At 48.9% G+C, this 16,330-nt stretch overlaps 1 protein-coding gene across 1 annotated transcript in view; it reads left to right on the top strand.

The window, feature by feature from the left end:
• Positions 1 to 16,330, top strand: part of NUP88 (nucleoporin 88) — a 188,574-nt gene that overhangs the window by 145,524 nt on the left and 26,720 nt on the right. The window contains exons 13-14 of the mRNA XM_086950279.1: positions 4,062 to 4,127; positions 4,330 to 4,410. Of these exons, the coding sequence (XP_086806405.1) occupies positions 4,062 to 4,127; positions 4,330 to 4,410 (147 nt within the window). The remainder of the gene's footprint in view (positions 1 to 4,061; positions 4,128 to 4,329; positions 4,411 to 16,330) is intronic.

The following is a 16,330-nucleotide window of genomic DNA, read 5'->3' on the forward strand; positions in this document are numbered from 1 at the left end:
TAAAACCTAAATTATAAACAATATTGCTGACCGCATATTCTGCACCTTTTGAATATTCCCTTGCGCAACACTGAATCTGGAGATTTTTTCAGCAATACTCCCTGTGTGCCAGTTGGTTGTGCCCTATGGGACCGTTGTAACTTCATACTGACTTGGAAGTGATGAAGCAGAACCGCATACAAGCACCTCTTCTGCTCGCTGAAGTCCGTTCCATTATTTCCACTCACTTGGACACTGATTACCACTTACAACGTCAGCATACTCTAAACGTTGTCACAGACAGTGTGCCAAGAAGGATGTCTTCCTTGAAAACGACAAAATTCAAGCTATGCCATGACTGCAGGAAATTGTCTGTCACAGATCTGCATGATGTCTGCCTATTGTGCTAGTCCTCCAGGTCACAACTCTAAGTCCTGCGATAAGTGCACCCTCATGCACCCAAAGCTCCATGGAGCGGGAAGTGAAGCTTTACGCTGCAGAGCATGAAATCTTGTTTAAAAGAGGGGTCCTTCTCCAAGTTGCACTGCCGTTCTTGACTACAAGGTGGCCATGCGAAATACCATTCACTCTCAGAGTCTTCTGGCACGTTGAAAATGCGCTATACGTGCAAGGGAGCCAAACCAGATTGACATTCATTTTATATTTACATAATAAAAGCACATGCCAGAAACGTGCATTTGACGCAATGGCATTTCATCACTTGTTAGATAATCAATAAAACATCTTCAAACTGAAATGAAAAAAGGGTCTCTGCGCTGGAAGACATGATCCTTACAACATTTCAACTTTGGTACATTATGTTGAGACCAGTATTACCCATAAGGAACTGTGATCAGCAGAAGCTACAGATGAAACGCAGTCCTAGGAATAAGGACACAATTGTCTTCATCTCCAGTTCTCTGGGCGTCCGAGTGAATTCGCCTCTGTTCTTCCTCTGGACTATCCCCAGGTGGTGGACCAAATACCCCCAATTACTAGGGATAAGTTTATCGCTCTATTAAAAAAGGTGGGAACAGGCTCCCCCACAGACTGCAGCCCATCCCACATCTTACAAGAAGTCTTTGCCACCTGCCCTAACCCCCCACTAGCACTCCCTAACAACTCTCTCAGATTAGGCTCTGTCCCTGACTTCTTTAAGATAGCTGAAGTCGTCCCCATCCTGAAAAAACCCAATGCCGACCCTTCTCTGATGAGTAATTTTCACCCCGTTTTACTGCTCCCCTACCTCAGCAAGCTGCTTGAAGCCCATGTCACCAATTTGCTCAGCTCATTTATTGAACATTCACAGTTCCTTGACTCCCAACAAGCAGGATTTAGGCCAGCACATTCTACCGAGTTGGTCAATCTCGCAGTCAAGGATGAATTGAGATGGGGGGCAGACCGTAACATCAGTCAGGCCATGGTACTCCTGGATTTGTCGGCCGCCTTTGACGCGGTCAACCATAACATCTTGATCGGCCGTGTCAGCGACGCTGGCATTCAGGGGTCGGCTCTAAGGTGGATTTCCTCCTTCCTAAGTAATCAACACCAGGCCGTCCGCCTTTCCAACTTCTCTGCTGTGAAAGTTAAGCTGACCTGTGGTGTCCCCCAGGGATCCTCCCTCTCTCCCCTTCTTTTTAACCAGTATCGGACTCCCCTAATCCGGTCCTTGCGGGAAAGTAAGGTCGCCTCCTTTAACTATGCAGACGACATCCAGCTGGTGTTTGACATTGACTCCTCCGACTACTCAGTCAACAACTTCCAGTCCACCATGTGCCTCATTGGCGATTGGATGGTGGCCAATCAATTAAAACTCAACTGCGACAAGACTGAGCTGATCCTGACTGGAGGCCCCTCTAACACATGGAACTCTAACTTCTGGACCCCCCTCCTAGACACTCCTTCATGTCCTGCAGAATCTGCTAAAAGCCTGGGGGTTATAATCTGCAAAGACCTATCCATGAAGCCTCAGATTAGCGCAGTTGTGTCATCTTGCTTTTTCCACCTTCGTAGAATTCGAATGATCTCTAGATTCTTAACCATCGAGGTCCTAACCCTCGCTCTTCTGGCCCTGGTCATCTCCCGCATTGACTATGCCAACTCACTCTGCGTTGGCATTTCTGCCTACCAGCTCCGCCGTCTGCAACTGGTACAAAACCAGGCCTCTAGGCTCTTCTTTCACCAACCGAGACACCACCATTTTCGTCCCCTGTTGAAGAGCCTTCATTGGCTCCCGGTGGCTAAACGCTGAGAATTCAAACTAGGCTGCATCACGTTCAAAGCATTGGCCGGTCTAGGCCCAGCTTTCATTTCCTCTTTGACCCACCGTTATCTCCCTTCCCGTGATCTTCGCTCCTCCCACTTGGCCTTGCTTACCACCCCCATCTTCAAACGTAAGAAACACAGTGGTCTTAGATTCTCTTTCCTTGCCCCCCACTTCTGGAACTCACTCCCCCTGGAATATAGATGAACTACATCTTACACCCACTTTAGATCCCTTCTGAAAACCCTGTTGTTTTGTCAGGCTTATGAGTAACGCAATGCCCACCTTTCACTCATCTGCTGTGCCCAGTTCACAGCGCCGTGAAACCGCCTGGTGAAAGTGCGCTCTTTAAATAATTTTAACATAACATAACATTGACCTAAAGCAAGAATATGAGTGAATAGGTCCTGAACAAACCCCTAGTGATCCCCTTCTGATCTAAAAGTGACCAAATTCCCCATTGCACCCATACCATGCTTCGATTTGAGAGATGTGAGCACAATTTGTAAAATAACTGATTTTTTTTAACCCTCCTGCTTCTCGGAATCTGCCATAGCTTGTAGAGGCCGAACGGAGACAGAGTCCATGAATGCCAAGTGTACCCCTGCCCAATTGTTATCTAAGAAGTATTTGTTCCCTAGTAAATAAATTGAGGCATTGTTCTTTAGTATTAAAACCTTATGAGAAATCCAACTGTGCATCCAAGAGAACATCTTTGTTCCTACAGCTACTCATTTCATCAACTGTGGATGGTGAAGGCTCTTCTCTTAAATATCAGTCAACTCTTTTGACCAGAAGGATATAGAAGGATTTTAGTAGTTAACTGGCTGGTTTTATTTTAATTGGGCATCTATATAGCACAATCTTGTCCTATGCATTAGTGGATTTCTTTATATCGAGCGCAATTATGTTCATGTGTGTGGCAGAAATAAAAAATGGATGTTTACAAAGGGTTGTGGAGGAAAACAGGAAAACAAGAATGCAGGAATATGTATAGTTAAAATAGGCTTCCAAAAGACCAGTGGGAGAGAATGTGTAGGCTGAGCAGGAAGAGGTTATATGTGGAGAAATTCTCAGATGAGGGTTATTAGTGTATTCTTGAAGGAACAGATGTGTGTGCATACTCTGAGGAAGGGTTTATCTTTCTAGGTGCAGGAGGTTTCATGAGAAATATTGTTTCCTTCGGTGTTTTGGTTTCTTAGGAGATCCCCAGTTTTTTTTAGATCTATGCTGCAGTATGACCGAAGAGAAATTGCCTTTTCAGTGGAGTAGTAAGGTCTGCTGGTTTGGATGTATTTTGTAAATGATGGACAGTGATTTGGATTTTCTTATAAACTGTCCTTTACCCTCCCAAAGTAAGACTTAGCAAACCACAGTTTTAAATAATATTAACTTTTATGGAGTCATTCACAAGTTCTCTACGAAATGGTGTTCTACTGAGGGTTTATGGACTTTGCACTATTCTAAATATTTTACATTATTTTAATTGCAGTATACAAAATAACACATTTAAGTGTAAAAACAAATCACTACAAACCTTAGTCAGTGTCACACATGCCTACTCTTTTCCATTACACTTACATTTAACATTATTGGTAAAAACTATTGGGCAAGGTAAAATAATATGTAATCTGAGACTTCACATATTAGATTTTCAAAATACATACTAGCATGGGAAAGAGTATGGGGGTCAACATAGTTCAAAGAAAGTAAACATTACAGTCTCCTTTTGCTTGTAGTCTGAACGGTCTAATCCTATAATTTCAAAAAACAATGCACATCGTTTTTAGCATGGTTTTATTTTTTTCTTCCACTAAAGGGTAAAGTTTTTGATTGGCCAAAAGACCAAACAGCTTGAAGATCTCAGCATCTGCAGAGAGGAGAGGTATGTTTATTGGTTCCAATACTGAGTTTCAGTAACAGAATTTACTTATATGTAGTCACTGGTATTTTTACAGTAAATTCTTTATTGTTCCAAGAATCTTATTGAACCGGATAACTTGCTTTTAGATGCAGCTCCATTTTCCTATGAATGTTGTCTTAGTCTGCTTCGGTTTTTCACTGACTACTTTCTGTTTTAATGTTAGGAAAAGCCTTCGAGAAATGGCAGAGCGCTTAGCAGACAAATACGAAGATGCCAAAGAGAAGCAGGAGGACGTCATGAGCAGGTCAGTTATGCATATTTATTTTATTTATTTATTATATTTTCCAATAAAAGTACAACAAATCATAACATGAGGAATCCAAACAAGATATTGCACAATACAAATCAATAGATTGATGCGAAGTACAGATCATAGGGCACCTGGTTACAGTTCATTATCGGTGTTACGTGAGTCCGGACAATAGATTAGGGTACATCTGGTTTAACTTTACTATTGGATGCATCTTGGGCCGATGTAGGGGGCTGGTCGTACTCTGCTCTTACCTAGTCTAGCGAGAGCAAGTTGTTACCAAGGATATGTGTATGTGTTTATACATTCGTGCACATTAGTCATCACAGTCTTCTCTTAGGTAGGGTATCAGTGGTTCCCATATGTGTCTGGGGCGAGATGATGGTGGCAGGAGGTTGGCGTATGTAGTGAGTTGGTCCTTACATTGTGTGAGGTCAGACAGCCATTATTTAAATTTGGGAGCTCGCCCTCTGCCCCACCTGCATGCCAGTCTGCGTTTAGCGAGCAATAATTTCCTACAAGACAGCTGTGTATCCCAGGAGGGTTATCATGAGGGTGTCTGGGATAGTGAGCCCAGTAATTTTAGATAGTGCCTCTAGCACCTTCCCCCAATATTTACGGATAGTCGGGCAGTGCCATGCCAGGTGTAGAAAGTCTGCCCCCTCACACCGGCATCTTAAGCAACAATCATCCTCCCGTAGTTTAAACTTATGCAGCTTGGTTGGAGGGCGCACTACAGAATGTCTGCCTTCTAAGACCGCTCCGCAGGTCAGGCCCAAAATGTGATAAAAAGAGCGTTCTGCGGACGCGAAACCGACCGCAAATGACAGGACTGAGGAACGGAAGATATTGGCCCTAAGGCGAGAGAAACGAGAACTTGGCAGCACTCTGTGAACGCCGGTAATTTGTAAAAGATAGCCGGGCTTGCGAGGTGTCTTGTGGACAAAATGACGGCGCCCTGAAGTGCGGGTGAACCGGAGCAGATGCGGCGCAGAGCACGGAGGTGCGGCATATCAAAGTGAGTGTACGCTGTGTTCATCGTGCAACAGAGGGGCCAGAGTCCGCGATATACTGCCAGGGTGCCCAGAAGTTACTGAAGAGAGTCGGTGGGACGCCTATGGTGAAGACCCTTGACAATCGGCATAAAATGGCCGGCAGTTGCATTTGCGCGCAGCGTTCGCGCCCCATGCGCGCCGAAGGCGCGCCAAAGGTAAGCCCGTCTACGCCCGTCAGCGACTGGACCGCGCCCAGCGCCAGACCCCCTGGCCCCCGCCGTACCCAGCCCACTAGATTCACATATGATGCCGCAACTCTCCTCGCCCTCAACCCCGGACGCACTCCACAATGCTGCAAAGCCACCCCAGGACGTACCCACGGCCCATTCCCCTGCCGCACCTGCAAGTTCACCTGCTCCAGGACCCTCACCAAATCCACTCCCTCCAGTCATAGCTCCGAATCTAACCACCTGAAGTGCATCCTGCTAAACACCCGCTCGATCCACAGACACGCCACTGAACTCTGGGACCTACTCGACACTGCATCACCGGACATCGCCTTCCTCACTGAAACATGGATGAACACATCATCAGCACCCGACATCGCTATAGCCATACTGGACGCTTACAAGATCATCCGAAAAGACCGCACCAACCAAACAGGAGGAGGCATCGCCATTATCCACAGTAACACCATCAAAATCACGACCAGCACCGACGATAACCTCGCTACCGCCGAACACCTTCACTTCCAGATCCACTCCGACCCCAAGACCACACTTAGAGGCACCCTCATCTACAGGCCCCCAGGAACCCGCACTATATTCAGCGATGACATCACTGACTTCATCAGCCCACATGCCCTCGCCTCCGAAAACTACATTCTATTAGGAGACCTCAACTTCCACCTCGAAAACAAACAAGACAGCAACACCAACTCTCTTCTGGACAACCTGGCCAATCTCGGACTCAAACAACTTGTGGACACCCCCACCCACGTTGCCGGGCACACGCTCGACCCTATCTTCACCTCCAGCAAGCACATTTCCTTCGACCGCACCACAGCTCTCCATTGGACGGACCACAGCTGTGTTCACTTCAGCTACAAAACCACCTTGACCCACAACTGCACACAACCTATTCCTCGGAGAAACTGGAACAAAATCACCTCTGACCAACTCCTCACATCACTCAACCAAAACCCTCCCACCCTCTCATCGGACCCAAACCAAGCGGCCACCAATCTCAAGCAATGGATCACCCACAGCGCTGACGAATTAGCTCCCCTGAAAAAACACCAGATCAATTCAGGCAATAAAAAGGCCCCCTGGTTCAATGATGACCTTAAAAAATCCAAGAAGCTATGCCGCACCCTAGAGAAAACATGGAGAAAAAACCCAACCACCGACAACATGGCCACCCTCAAGGCGGCCACCCGCAAACATCACCAACTGATTCGATCCACCAAGAAATCTGCTTTCAAGGATCGTCTCGACAACAACGCCCACAACAGCAAGGAACTTTTCAACATTGTCAAAGAATTCACCAACCCCGCCGCTGCATCTAATGACATCACTCCCTCCCAAGACCTCTGCGATGCGCTATCCTCCTTCTTCTACAACAAAATTGCCGACATCCACAACAGCTTCGAGAACACTCCTGGCGAACTACCCTCCCCACCCTCCTCAGATCCCACACCACCAACTAACAACCTCAGCGCCTGGAACCCAATCACCACCGAAGACACCATCCGCCTAATGAACTCAATCCACTCTGGCTCGCCAACCGATCCCTGCCCCCACCACATCTTCAACAAAGCTGACTCCATCATCGCACCCCATCTCCGTGATGTCCTCAACTGCTCGTTCAACTCTGCCACCTTCCCAGAAAGCTGGAAACACGCCGAACTCAGCGCCCTCTTGAAAAAACCCACAGCAGACCCCGCTGAACTAAAAAATTATCGACCCATATCCCTCCTCCCCGCCAAAGTTATTGAGAAAGCCGTCAACAGCCAACTCGCCGCCTTCCTTGAATCCAACAACTCACTCGACCCCTCATAGTCCGGATTCCGAGCAAAACACAGCACCGAAACCGCCCTCATCGCAGCTACAGACGACATCCGACCGCTACTGGACAACGGAGAAACAGTGGCCCTCATCCTTCTCGACCTCTCCGCCGCCTTCGACACAGTCTGCCACAACACCCTTATACAACGCCTCAGCAACATCGGCATACAAGGAAAAGCCTTGAACTGGATCATCTCATTCCTCGCCGGGAGAACTCAAAGAGTCCGACTTCCCCCATTCAACTCTGATGCCACTGAAGTCATCTGTGGAGTACCACAAGGATCATCACTCAGTCCCACCCTCTTCAACGTTTACATGAGTCCACTCGCCTCTATTGCGCGTCAACACAACCTCAACATCCTCTCTTACGCCGACGACACCCAGTTAATTCTTTCCCTCACCAAAGACCCTAACACCGCCAAAACCAATCTTCACGAAGGCATGAAAGAAGTAGCCGAATGGATGAAACATAGCCGCCTAAAACTCAACTCAGACAAAACGGAGGATCATCCCCCTCTGCCTGGGACGACTCATGGTGGCCTTCCGCTCTGGGCACAGCGCCCACACCCACTGACCACGCACGCAATCTGGGCTTCATCCTAGATTCCTCTCTCTCGATGTCCAGACAAGTCAACGCAGTCTCATCCTCCTGCTTCAACGTACTTCGTATTCTCAAAAAGATCTTCCGCTGGATCCCCCTCGAAAAAAGAAAGACTGTCACCCACGCACTGGTCACGAGCCGACTGGATTATGGTAACACACTTTACGCCGGAATCACAGCAAAACTACAGAAGAAACTCCAACGCATCCAAAACGCATCAGCAAGACTCATATTGGACATCCCTCGCCAAGATCACATCACCAGACACCTAAAAGACCTCCACTGGCTTCCCGTCCACAAGAGGATTACATTCCGTCTTCTCACCCACGCACACAAAGCCCTCTACAAACTAGGACCCGAATGCCCCAACACTCGACTGTCCTTCTACACACCCACCCGCCAACTTAGATCGTCCAATCAAGCCCTCGCCGTAGTCCAGCGCATCCGAAAATCCACCATGGGTGGCAGGTCCTTCTCCTTCCTTGCAGCCAAGACCTGGAACTCACTCCCTACTCACCTCCGCCTTACACAAAACCACATCTCCTTCAGAAAAGAACTCAAAACCTGGCTATTCGACAAAAACTGAACCCCCCCTTCCCCAAGCGCCTTGAGACCCTCTGGGTGAGCAGTGCGCTATACAAATCTTTGAACTTGAACTAGATAGCGGAGGTTTAAGATAGCGTGGCATCTAGATTGGAGATTACATTGTGCCCTGCCTTAATGTGTGTGATCTGCGATGCGAGACCCCCTCTGGCGCTGCTGCTACTTCCAGCTCTTGTGACTGTAACTTAACTATTGCGCCTATTACATCGCGCTCCAACTGGGAGATGTATGGAGGTCAAAAGCAGAGAATCTCCTATGGAGGTTAGTATATAGTGCGCAATTACCAGGCATGCTGTTGAATCCAGACTGGATGCCATCAAACCTGCACGAGAAGCTGGAACTGCTACTGCTTGGTAATGGAGTGATGAGGAGAGTCGACTGCGACATCTACTGTCTTTCTGTCCTGATGGCCCCTGTTCTGTGCAGCTCGAGGAATGTGGCTGATGGGATCGCAGTGAAATGTTAATCGCGCCAAGAGCTGGGTGAGGAAGGATCAAGTCTGCGAAGTAGCTGTGGGTTTGGCCCTTTCACTAGTTGATCTGCCTCTGTGGTGAGGGAAGCTGATCCTGGAGCGGCGCCTCAATTCCTATCACACGCCGTTCTTACTGCTGGTTGGTTGTGGACTTTGTTGTGGAGTGACGATTAACTTAGCTGTTGAAGGGCCTGAGTAGGGGGACGGGCACACGTTAAGAAGCGAAATCTACGCACCACCACGCGTGCACCAAGGCCATAAGCGATACTTCATTCCCAAGACTGCTGTGATTAATAAAGCAACAATGGTAAAGCCGGACAAGCAACAGTCCAAGTTGCCATTTGAAGCGAAAAGGAACACCAGGGGTGTGACGGCGCAATCGGATACAGAGCTTGAAACTGAAAATACAACAAGCACTGGCATGGAAGGTGTTTTGCAGGCAATTCAACAAAGTCTACAGGACATAAATGGGAACTTGGACACCATCACCCTACGGGTCGACAATATGGCGGCTAAATTGGACAAGCACGGAGAGCGTCTTGTTGAGGCCGAAACTCGTATAATTGCGGTGGAGGACGAATCACACGGCACGACCCAAAAGTGCAAGGAGATGAAAGGCTGCTGGAAGTTATCAAGAACAAAGCGGAGGATTTAGAAGCAAGATCTCGACGCAATAACACCATCTTGTTGTTGTTTTCAGCTCTCCTGGCCCGCCTCTACCTCCCCGAGACCGCCTCCCAGCGGCCCCTCCCACCCACGAACAGCAATCTAGCCTCCTCCCTGGTGCAGCTGTGACCTAATGGACTCGCTCCTGCACGGTCGCTCTCCTCGCTCCCTCGAACCTGGAAGCAGCGCTGGTATCGTTAACTGCTCATTTTTACTCCACATAGCGCTGCTAGCATTGTCTGAATTCTGCGCTCCTGCACTGAACTATCTGCTGCTGGCTGCTGCACATACGATATAACATAGCGCTTCTGCACGCATTTAGATTGTGCAATTACATGCGAGCTGCCTGGCATTTATTTTGATAGCGCTTCTGGCCGGTCCCACCAGTGGTGTTTATTTTTGTGGCAATAGCTCAGGCTTAACTCGGACTGTGCCCCGGTTTCGTTTTCAAGCAGCCCGCCACCATCTTGTTGTTGTTTTCAGCTCTCCTGGCCCGTCTCTACCTCCCCGAGACCGCCTCCCAGCGGCCCCTCCCACGCTCCGCCCCCTCCACCATCCATTTATGGCCAATGCCCCCACGTGCAGCGTCCACGCGCTACGGCCGCGCCGAAGGTGCGCCAAAGGTAAGCCCGTCTACGCCCGTCCGCGCCTGGACCGCGCCCAGCGCCAGACCCCCTGGTCCCCGTATTGCCCACCCCTCCCGCATTACTTACGATGCCACCACCCTCCTAGCCCTTAACCCTGGCCGCTCCCCCACCTGCTTCCAAGCCGCTCCTGGACACACCCATGGGCCCTTTTCCTGCTACTCCTGCAAGTTCGACGGCACCAAGAACAACTCCTCATCCACGAACACACAACAGATATCCGATCCCACCCACCTACAATGCTTCCTGCTCAACACCCGCTCGGTCCACAGACACGCCATTGACCTCTGGAATCTACTCGACACCATCTCTCCAGACGTCGCCTTCCTAACAGAAACATGGATGAATGCCTCCTCAGCCCCAGACATCACCATCGCCATCCCGGAAGGCTATAAGATCATTCGCAAGGACCGTACCGGCCTCACTGGAGGAGGCATCGCTATCGTCCATAAGAAATCCATCCGCATCTCAACCAGCTCAGACGTCAATCTCGCCAACTCTGAACACCTTCACTTCCAGATCCACATCGACCCCAAGACCACACTCAGAGGCACCCTCCTTTACAGGCCACCAGGACCCCGCGCACAATTTAGTGAAGATATCACGGACTTCATCACTCCACACGCGCTCCCCTCCGAGGACTACATCCTTTTAGGAGACCTCAACTTTCACCTTGAAAAGAACAACGACCGCAACACCACCACCCTTTTGGACAACCTCGCAAACCTCGGACTCAAACAACTTGTCACTACCCCCACCCACATCGCAGGTCACACACTCGACCCTATCTTCACCTCCAGCAAGCATGTTTCCTTCAGCCACACCACAGCTCTCCTTTGGACTGACCACAGCTGCGTTCACTTCACCTACAACAAGCCCACATCCAACAACCACCCCCAACCCACTCTGCAAAGAAACTGGAACAAAATCACCATCGACCAGATCTCCTCATCGCTTCTTCAAAAGCCCCCCGCCCACTCCTCAAACCCAGACCAAGCAGCCACCAACCTCACCCAATGGTTATCCAACAGCGCCGACATCCTAGCACCACTGAAAAAACGACAAATCAAACTAGGCAGCAAGAAGGCCTCCTGGTTCAACGATGATCTTAAGAAATCCTAGAAACTTTGTCGCTCCCTCGAGAAGGCCTGGAAAAAAGACTCAACCACCAGCACCAAGGACGCCTTCAAAAACGCCACCCGCATACACCACCAACTGATCCGAAATGCCAAGAAAGCAGCCTTCAAGGACCGTCTAGATAACAACGCCCACAACAGCAAGGAATTATTCAACATCGTCAAGGAATTTACCAACCCTTCAGCCAACTCCAACGACATCACCCCCTCTCAAGCCCTCTGCGACTCCCTAGCCTCATTCTTCCACAACAAAATTGCAGACATCCACAACAGCTTCGACAACCAACCCGAAGACCAACCCACCCAATCCCCTGCAGGACCCCCACCCCCCCCTGAACATCCTCAATGACTGGAAGCCAATCCACTGAGGACACCATCCGTCTGATGAACTCTATCCACTCAGGATCCCCCACAGACCCTTGCCCTCACCACATCTTTAACAAAGCAGACTCCATTATTGCACCGCACCTCCGAGACGTCATCAACTGCTCCCTCAACTCCGCAACCTTCCCGGAAAGCTGGAAACATGCCGAACTCAGCGCCCTCCTGAAGAAACCCACAACTGACCCCACCGAACTCAAAAACTATCGCCCTATCTCACTCCTTCCATTCCCGGCCAAAGTCATCGAGAAAGCTGTCAACAACCAGCTCGCCGCATTCCTCGAAACCAACAAATCCCTCGACTCCTCACAGTCCGGCTTCCGAGCCAAGCACAGCACCGAAACCGCCCTCATCGCAGCAACAGACGACATTCGAACTCTACTGGACAATGGAGACACAGTCGCCCTCATCCTCCTCGACCTCTCCGCAGCCTTCGACACTGTCTGCCATAGCACCCTTCTACAGCGCCTCAAAAACATCGGAATCCAAGGAAAAGCACTGGAATGGATCACCTCCTTCCTCTCCGGAAGAACCCAGAGAGTCCGCCTTCCACCATTCAAGTCAGAGGCCACTGAAGTCATCTGCGGCGTACCTCAAGGGTCCTCACTCAGTCCCACCCTCTTCAACGTTTACATGAGCCCCCTCGCGGCTATCGCACGCCAACATAACCTCAACATCATCTCCTACGCCGACGACACTCAACTGATCCTATCACTCACCAGAGACCCTAACACGGCCAAAACCAACCTACACGAAGGAATGAAAGAAGTAGCCGAATGGATGAAGCACAGCCGTCTGAAACTGAACTCAGACAAAACAGAAGTCCTCATCTTAGGTACCTCCCCCTCCGCCTGGGACGACTCTTGGTGGCCAGAGGCCCTTGGAAAAGCACCCATCCCGACGGACCACGCACGGAACCTGGGCGCCATCCTGGATTCCTCACTCTCGATGATCAGACAAGTCAACGCCGTTTCTTCATCTTGCTTCAACATTCTTCGCATGCTCAAAAAAACATTTCGCTGGATCCCTACCGAAACTAGAAAAACAGTCACCCACGCTCTGGTCACGAGCCGACTGGACTACGGAAACACCCTCTACGCCGGCACCACCGCAAAACTCCAGAAAAAACTACAACGCATCCAGAACGCCTCAGCCAGGCTCATATTAGACATCCCGCGTAAAGAACACATCTCTGATCACCTGAAAAACCTCCACTGGCTCCCCGTCAATAAGAGGATCACTTTCCGGCTCCTAACCCACGCACACAAAGCACTCTACGAAATCGGACCCGAATGCCTCAACACACGACTATCCTTCTACACCCCCTCCCGCCAGCTACGATCCTCCAACCAAGCCCTTGCCACTGTACCTCGCATCAACAAAACCACCATGGGAGGTAGATCCTTCTCCTACCTAGCAGCTAAAACTTGGAACTCACTTCCCACTCACCTTCGCCTTACTCAGAACCACCTAGCATTCAGAAAGCAACTCAAAACGTGGATATTCGACAAGTAACTCCCCACCCTTCTACAAGCGCCTTGAGACCCTCTGGGTTTGTAGCGCGCTATATAAATCTTTTGACTTGACTTGACTTGACAGAATCGCAGGAGTTCCGGAGTCCACAAAAACAGGACGGATGGAAACCTATGTGGAGGAAATGCTTCGCAGCGTGTTTGGTACAGAACACCTTTCAGCGGTCTTCCTGATAGAACGTGCGCTTAGATCCCTGGCCCCGCCACCGAAGCCTGGCGCCACTTCAAGACCCATTATCGCCCGTGTCCTCTATTATAGAGATCGAGATGTCATCTTGAGGCTGGTTCGCGAGCAGCAACAGATTAGCTACCAGGGGAATGCATTGGAGTTTTACCCAGACTTCACAATGACAGTCCAACTTGCGCGAAAAGAATTCAACCCAGCTAAAAAGAAGCTGAGAGAACTAGGAATAGAATACGCTATGCTTTGCCCAGCCCAGCTGAGCGTTACACACTAGGGCCGCCCTACACTTCTCCAGACACCGAAGGCAGCACAAGATTTCCTTAAGGAAATCAACAATAAGCGGAAAGAACTAAAGAGAGCGGAGCAGAACCAGGACTCGGAGTAAACGCTTCTAGGGGGGAAGGATATCATTGGATCTAGGACACTATAGACTGGTAAGGCATATGTGTGCACTGTAATAACAGACTGAATTGCTGACATACTTGTGCGGTAACGTAGGCACAAAATTCCAGCACCATCCGGAGTTTATTGTAGGCGGATAAGAACAGGCCTATATTTGGCCAGGCCTACGTTAGCTCAGAACACAAACCATGCTGGAGTATCCAATGATTAACTAATGTACTTGAAGTCCCGAATGGGGGCCCTACTCTCTTCAGAGGGAAGAATCTACACTCTACATATTTATTCTGATCTTGTCGGGGATGATAAATGCTGTAGACCTACGTGCATGGTCTACCCGATTGGCCCTGCTGATTTCAAATTAATGAACAAAACTGTATCTGTGGTTGTAAAGCCAAGGGAGGTTTATGCAGATTATGGTACTGTGTTTGCACTGTACACACTGATGTGAAAATTATAACTCTGTTGTTTGTCTGGGCCCTCCCTTTGTCCATCACTGCAATTTGTGTGGATTATATGGAGGGGTGATGGGCACTTTGCAATAGAATGTTGTACAAACCAGGTATAAACAACTGGCGGTCATTATGGAAGCCCATACAATGTAGGAAATGTTCAGTCTGCATCACTAATGTATACCTGACCACATCTACTATGTTGGATGGAGTTGTGTGCACCTGGTGGGCCCCCTAAGCGGGTGTTCCCCAATCAAAGTTAGGTTATGTCGTTTTTTTCCACAGGGGAATGTCTTTGGCATGGTTGGGATGCTGAAGTGGGTGTTGGGTGGGGTGGCGGGTATTGGGAACTGTTAATGCAGACCAATGTACTTGAGAGACATCGCTGAAGTCCAGAGCCATAATAAGATTACAGCACCATTCGTTTTATCCTACAAAACGATAGCAATGCATGCTGCAAGCTCTACACGTCAACACACTGGGCATCAATGGTTAGAGATGTCCACTGAGAGACTGCAACCTAAACACTTAAACTTGTTAACTTGGAATGTTAGGGGGCTTAATAACCCGAAAAAGATTCAACAAATATTTGCATATTTTGACAGGCTGCAGGTTGACATCGCCCTCCTGCAAGAAACGCATATTGCACCTCACTCTAACACTCACATAGGACGAAGATGGGCGGAGTCAATACACAATCCGTCCTACTATAGGGGAGTCGCTATACCGATATACTGATTAAGAAAGGATTGCAATTTAATATAGACACTACCGTTTCAGATGAGCTGGGGTGCTATGTTATTATAACGGGAACACTGAGACTAGCTTTAATACATAAGGCCCAAATATAGATGACCCCGAATTTTACCATACATTGCGGCTCAAACTTCATGATTTACCAGATATCCCCTTGCTTTGTGGGGGGGGGGTTGGAGGATGATTTTAATATTGCACTACATGACGGACTTGACAGGTCTGGAACATCAGTGGAACCTCACAAACGAGCATTGGGCAAATTAAGATATTATGACCGATTTGCGTCTTACTGATGTTTGGAGAGCCCAACACCCTGGTCGTCTGGAGGCCACGCATGTGTCAGCAGCTCACAACAGCTGGTCCCGTATTGATTATTGGCTGGGTACTGACGACATACTACTATGGACTCGTTCCGTAAATCACTTGTGCAGGACACTGTCAGATCACAACCCAGTATTTCTTGCCATGACAATGCCACACTATGTACCACCCCCTTATAGCTGGAGGTTCAATGCAAACTCATTACTAGATTCAGTGTATACTGACAACATTAGTCATGCTATCACAGAGTATTTTGACCTCAATCAGCCCACTACTGAAGATCCTGGCCTACTATGGGAGGCTTTTAAAGCTACTATTCGGGGTGTCTGCATAAGCACCACAGCTGGCACTCTCCGGGATATATGACGGCAGCTCCGTATGCGCGAGGAGCAATTGCGCACACTGGAACATGAATATGAGCGTACACAATGCACAAAGATACTGGGTGACATTAGGGTTGTACTGTCAGAATACCAAACGTATGTAGAAGACGAAATCAAATACTTGGCAAAGCGTCAGATAGCAAGATTCTACGGTGAAGATGGTAGACCTGGTAGGATTCTGGCTGCTAAAATATGTTCAGGTCATGTGCCACAGATCGTCTGGGCGGTCACAGATGCAAATGGGGTACTGCAACATGATACACAGGGAATATTGAGGGAATTTATGAACATATATGGGGACTAATATGCTTCGCAGCATACAG

The sequence above is a fragment of the Lissotriton vulgaris genome, unplaced genomic scaffold, assembly GCF_964263255.1.
Source record: "Lissotriton vulgaris unplaced genomic scaffold, aLisVul1.2 SCAFFOLD_686, whole genome shotgun sequence".
NCBI lineage: Eukaryota > Metazoa > Chordata > Amphibia > Caudata > Salamandridae > Lissotriton > Lissotriton vulgaris.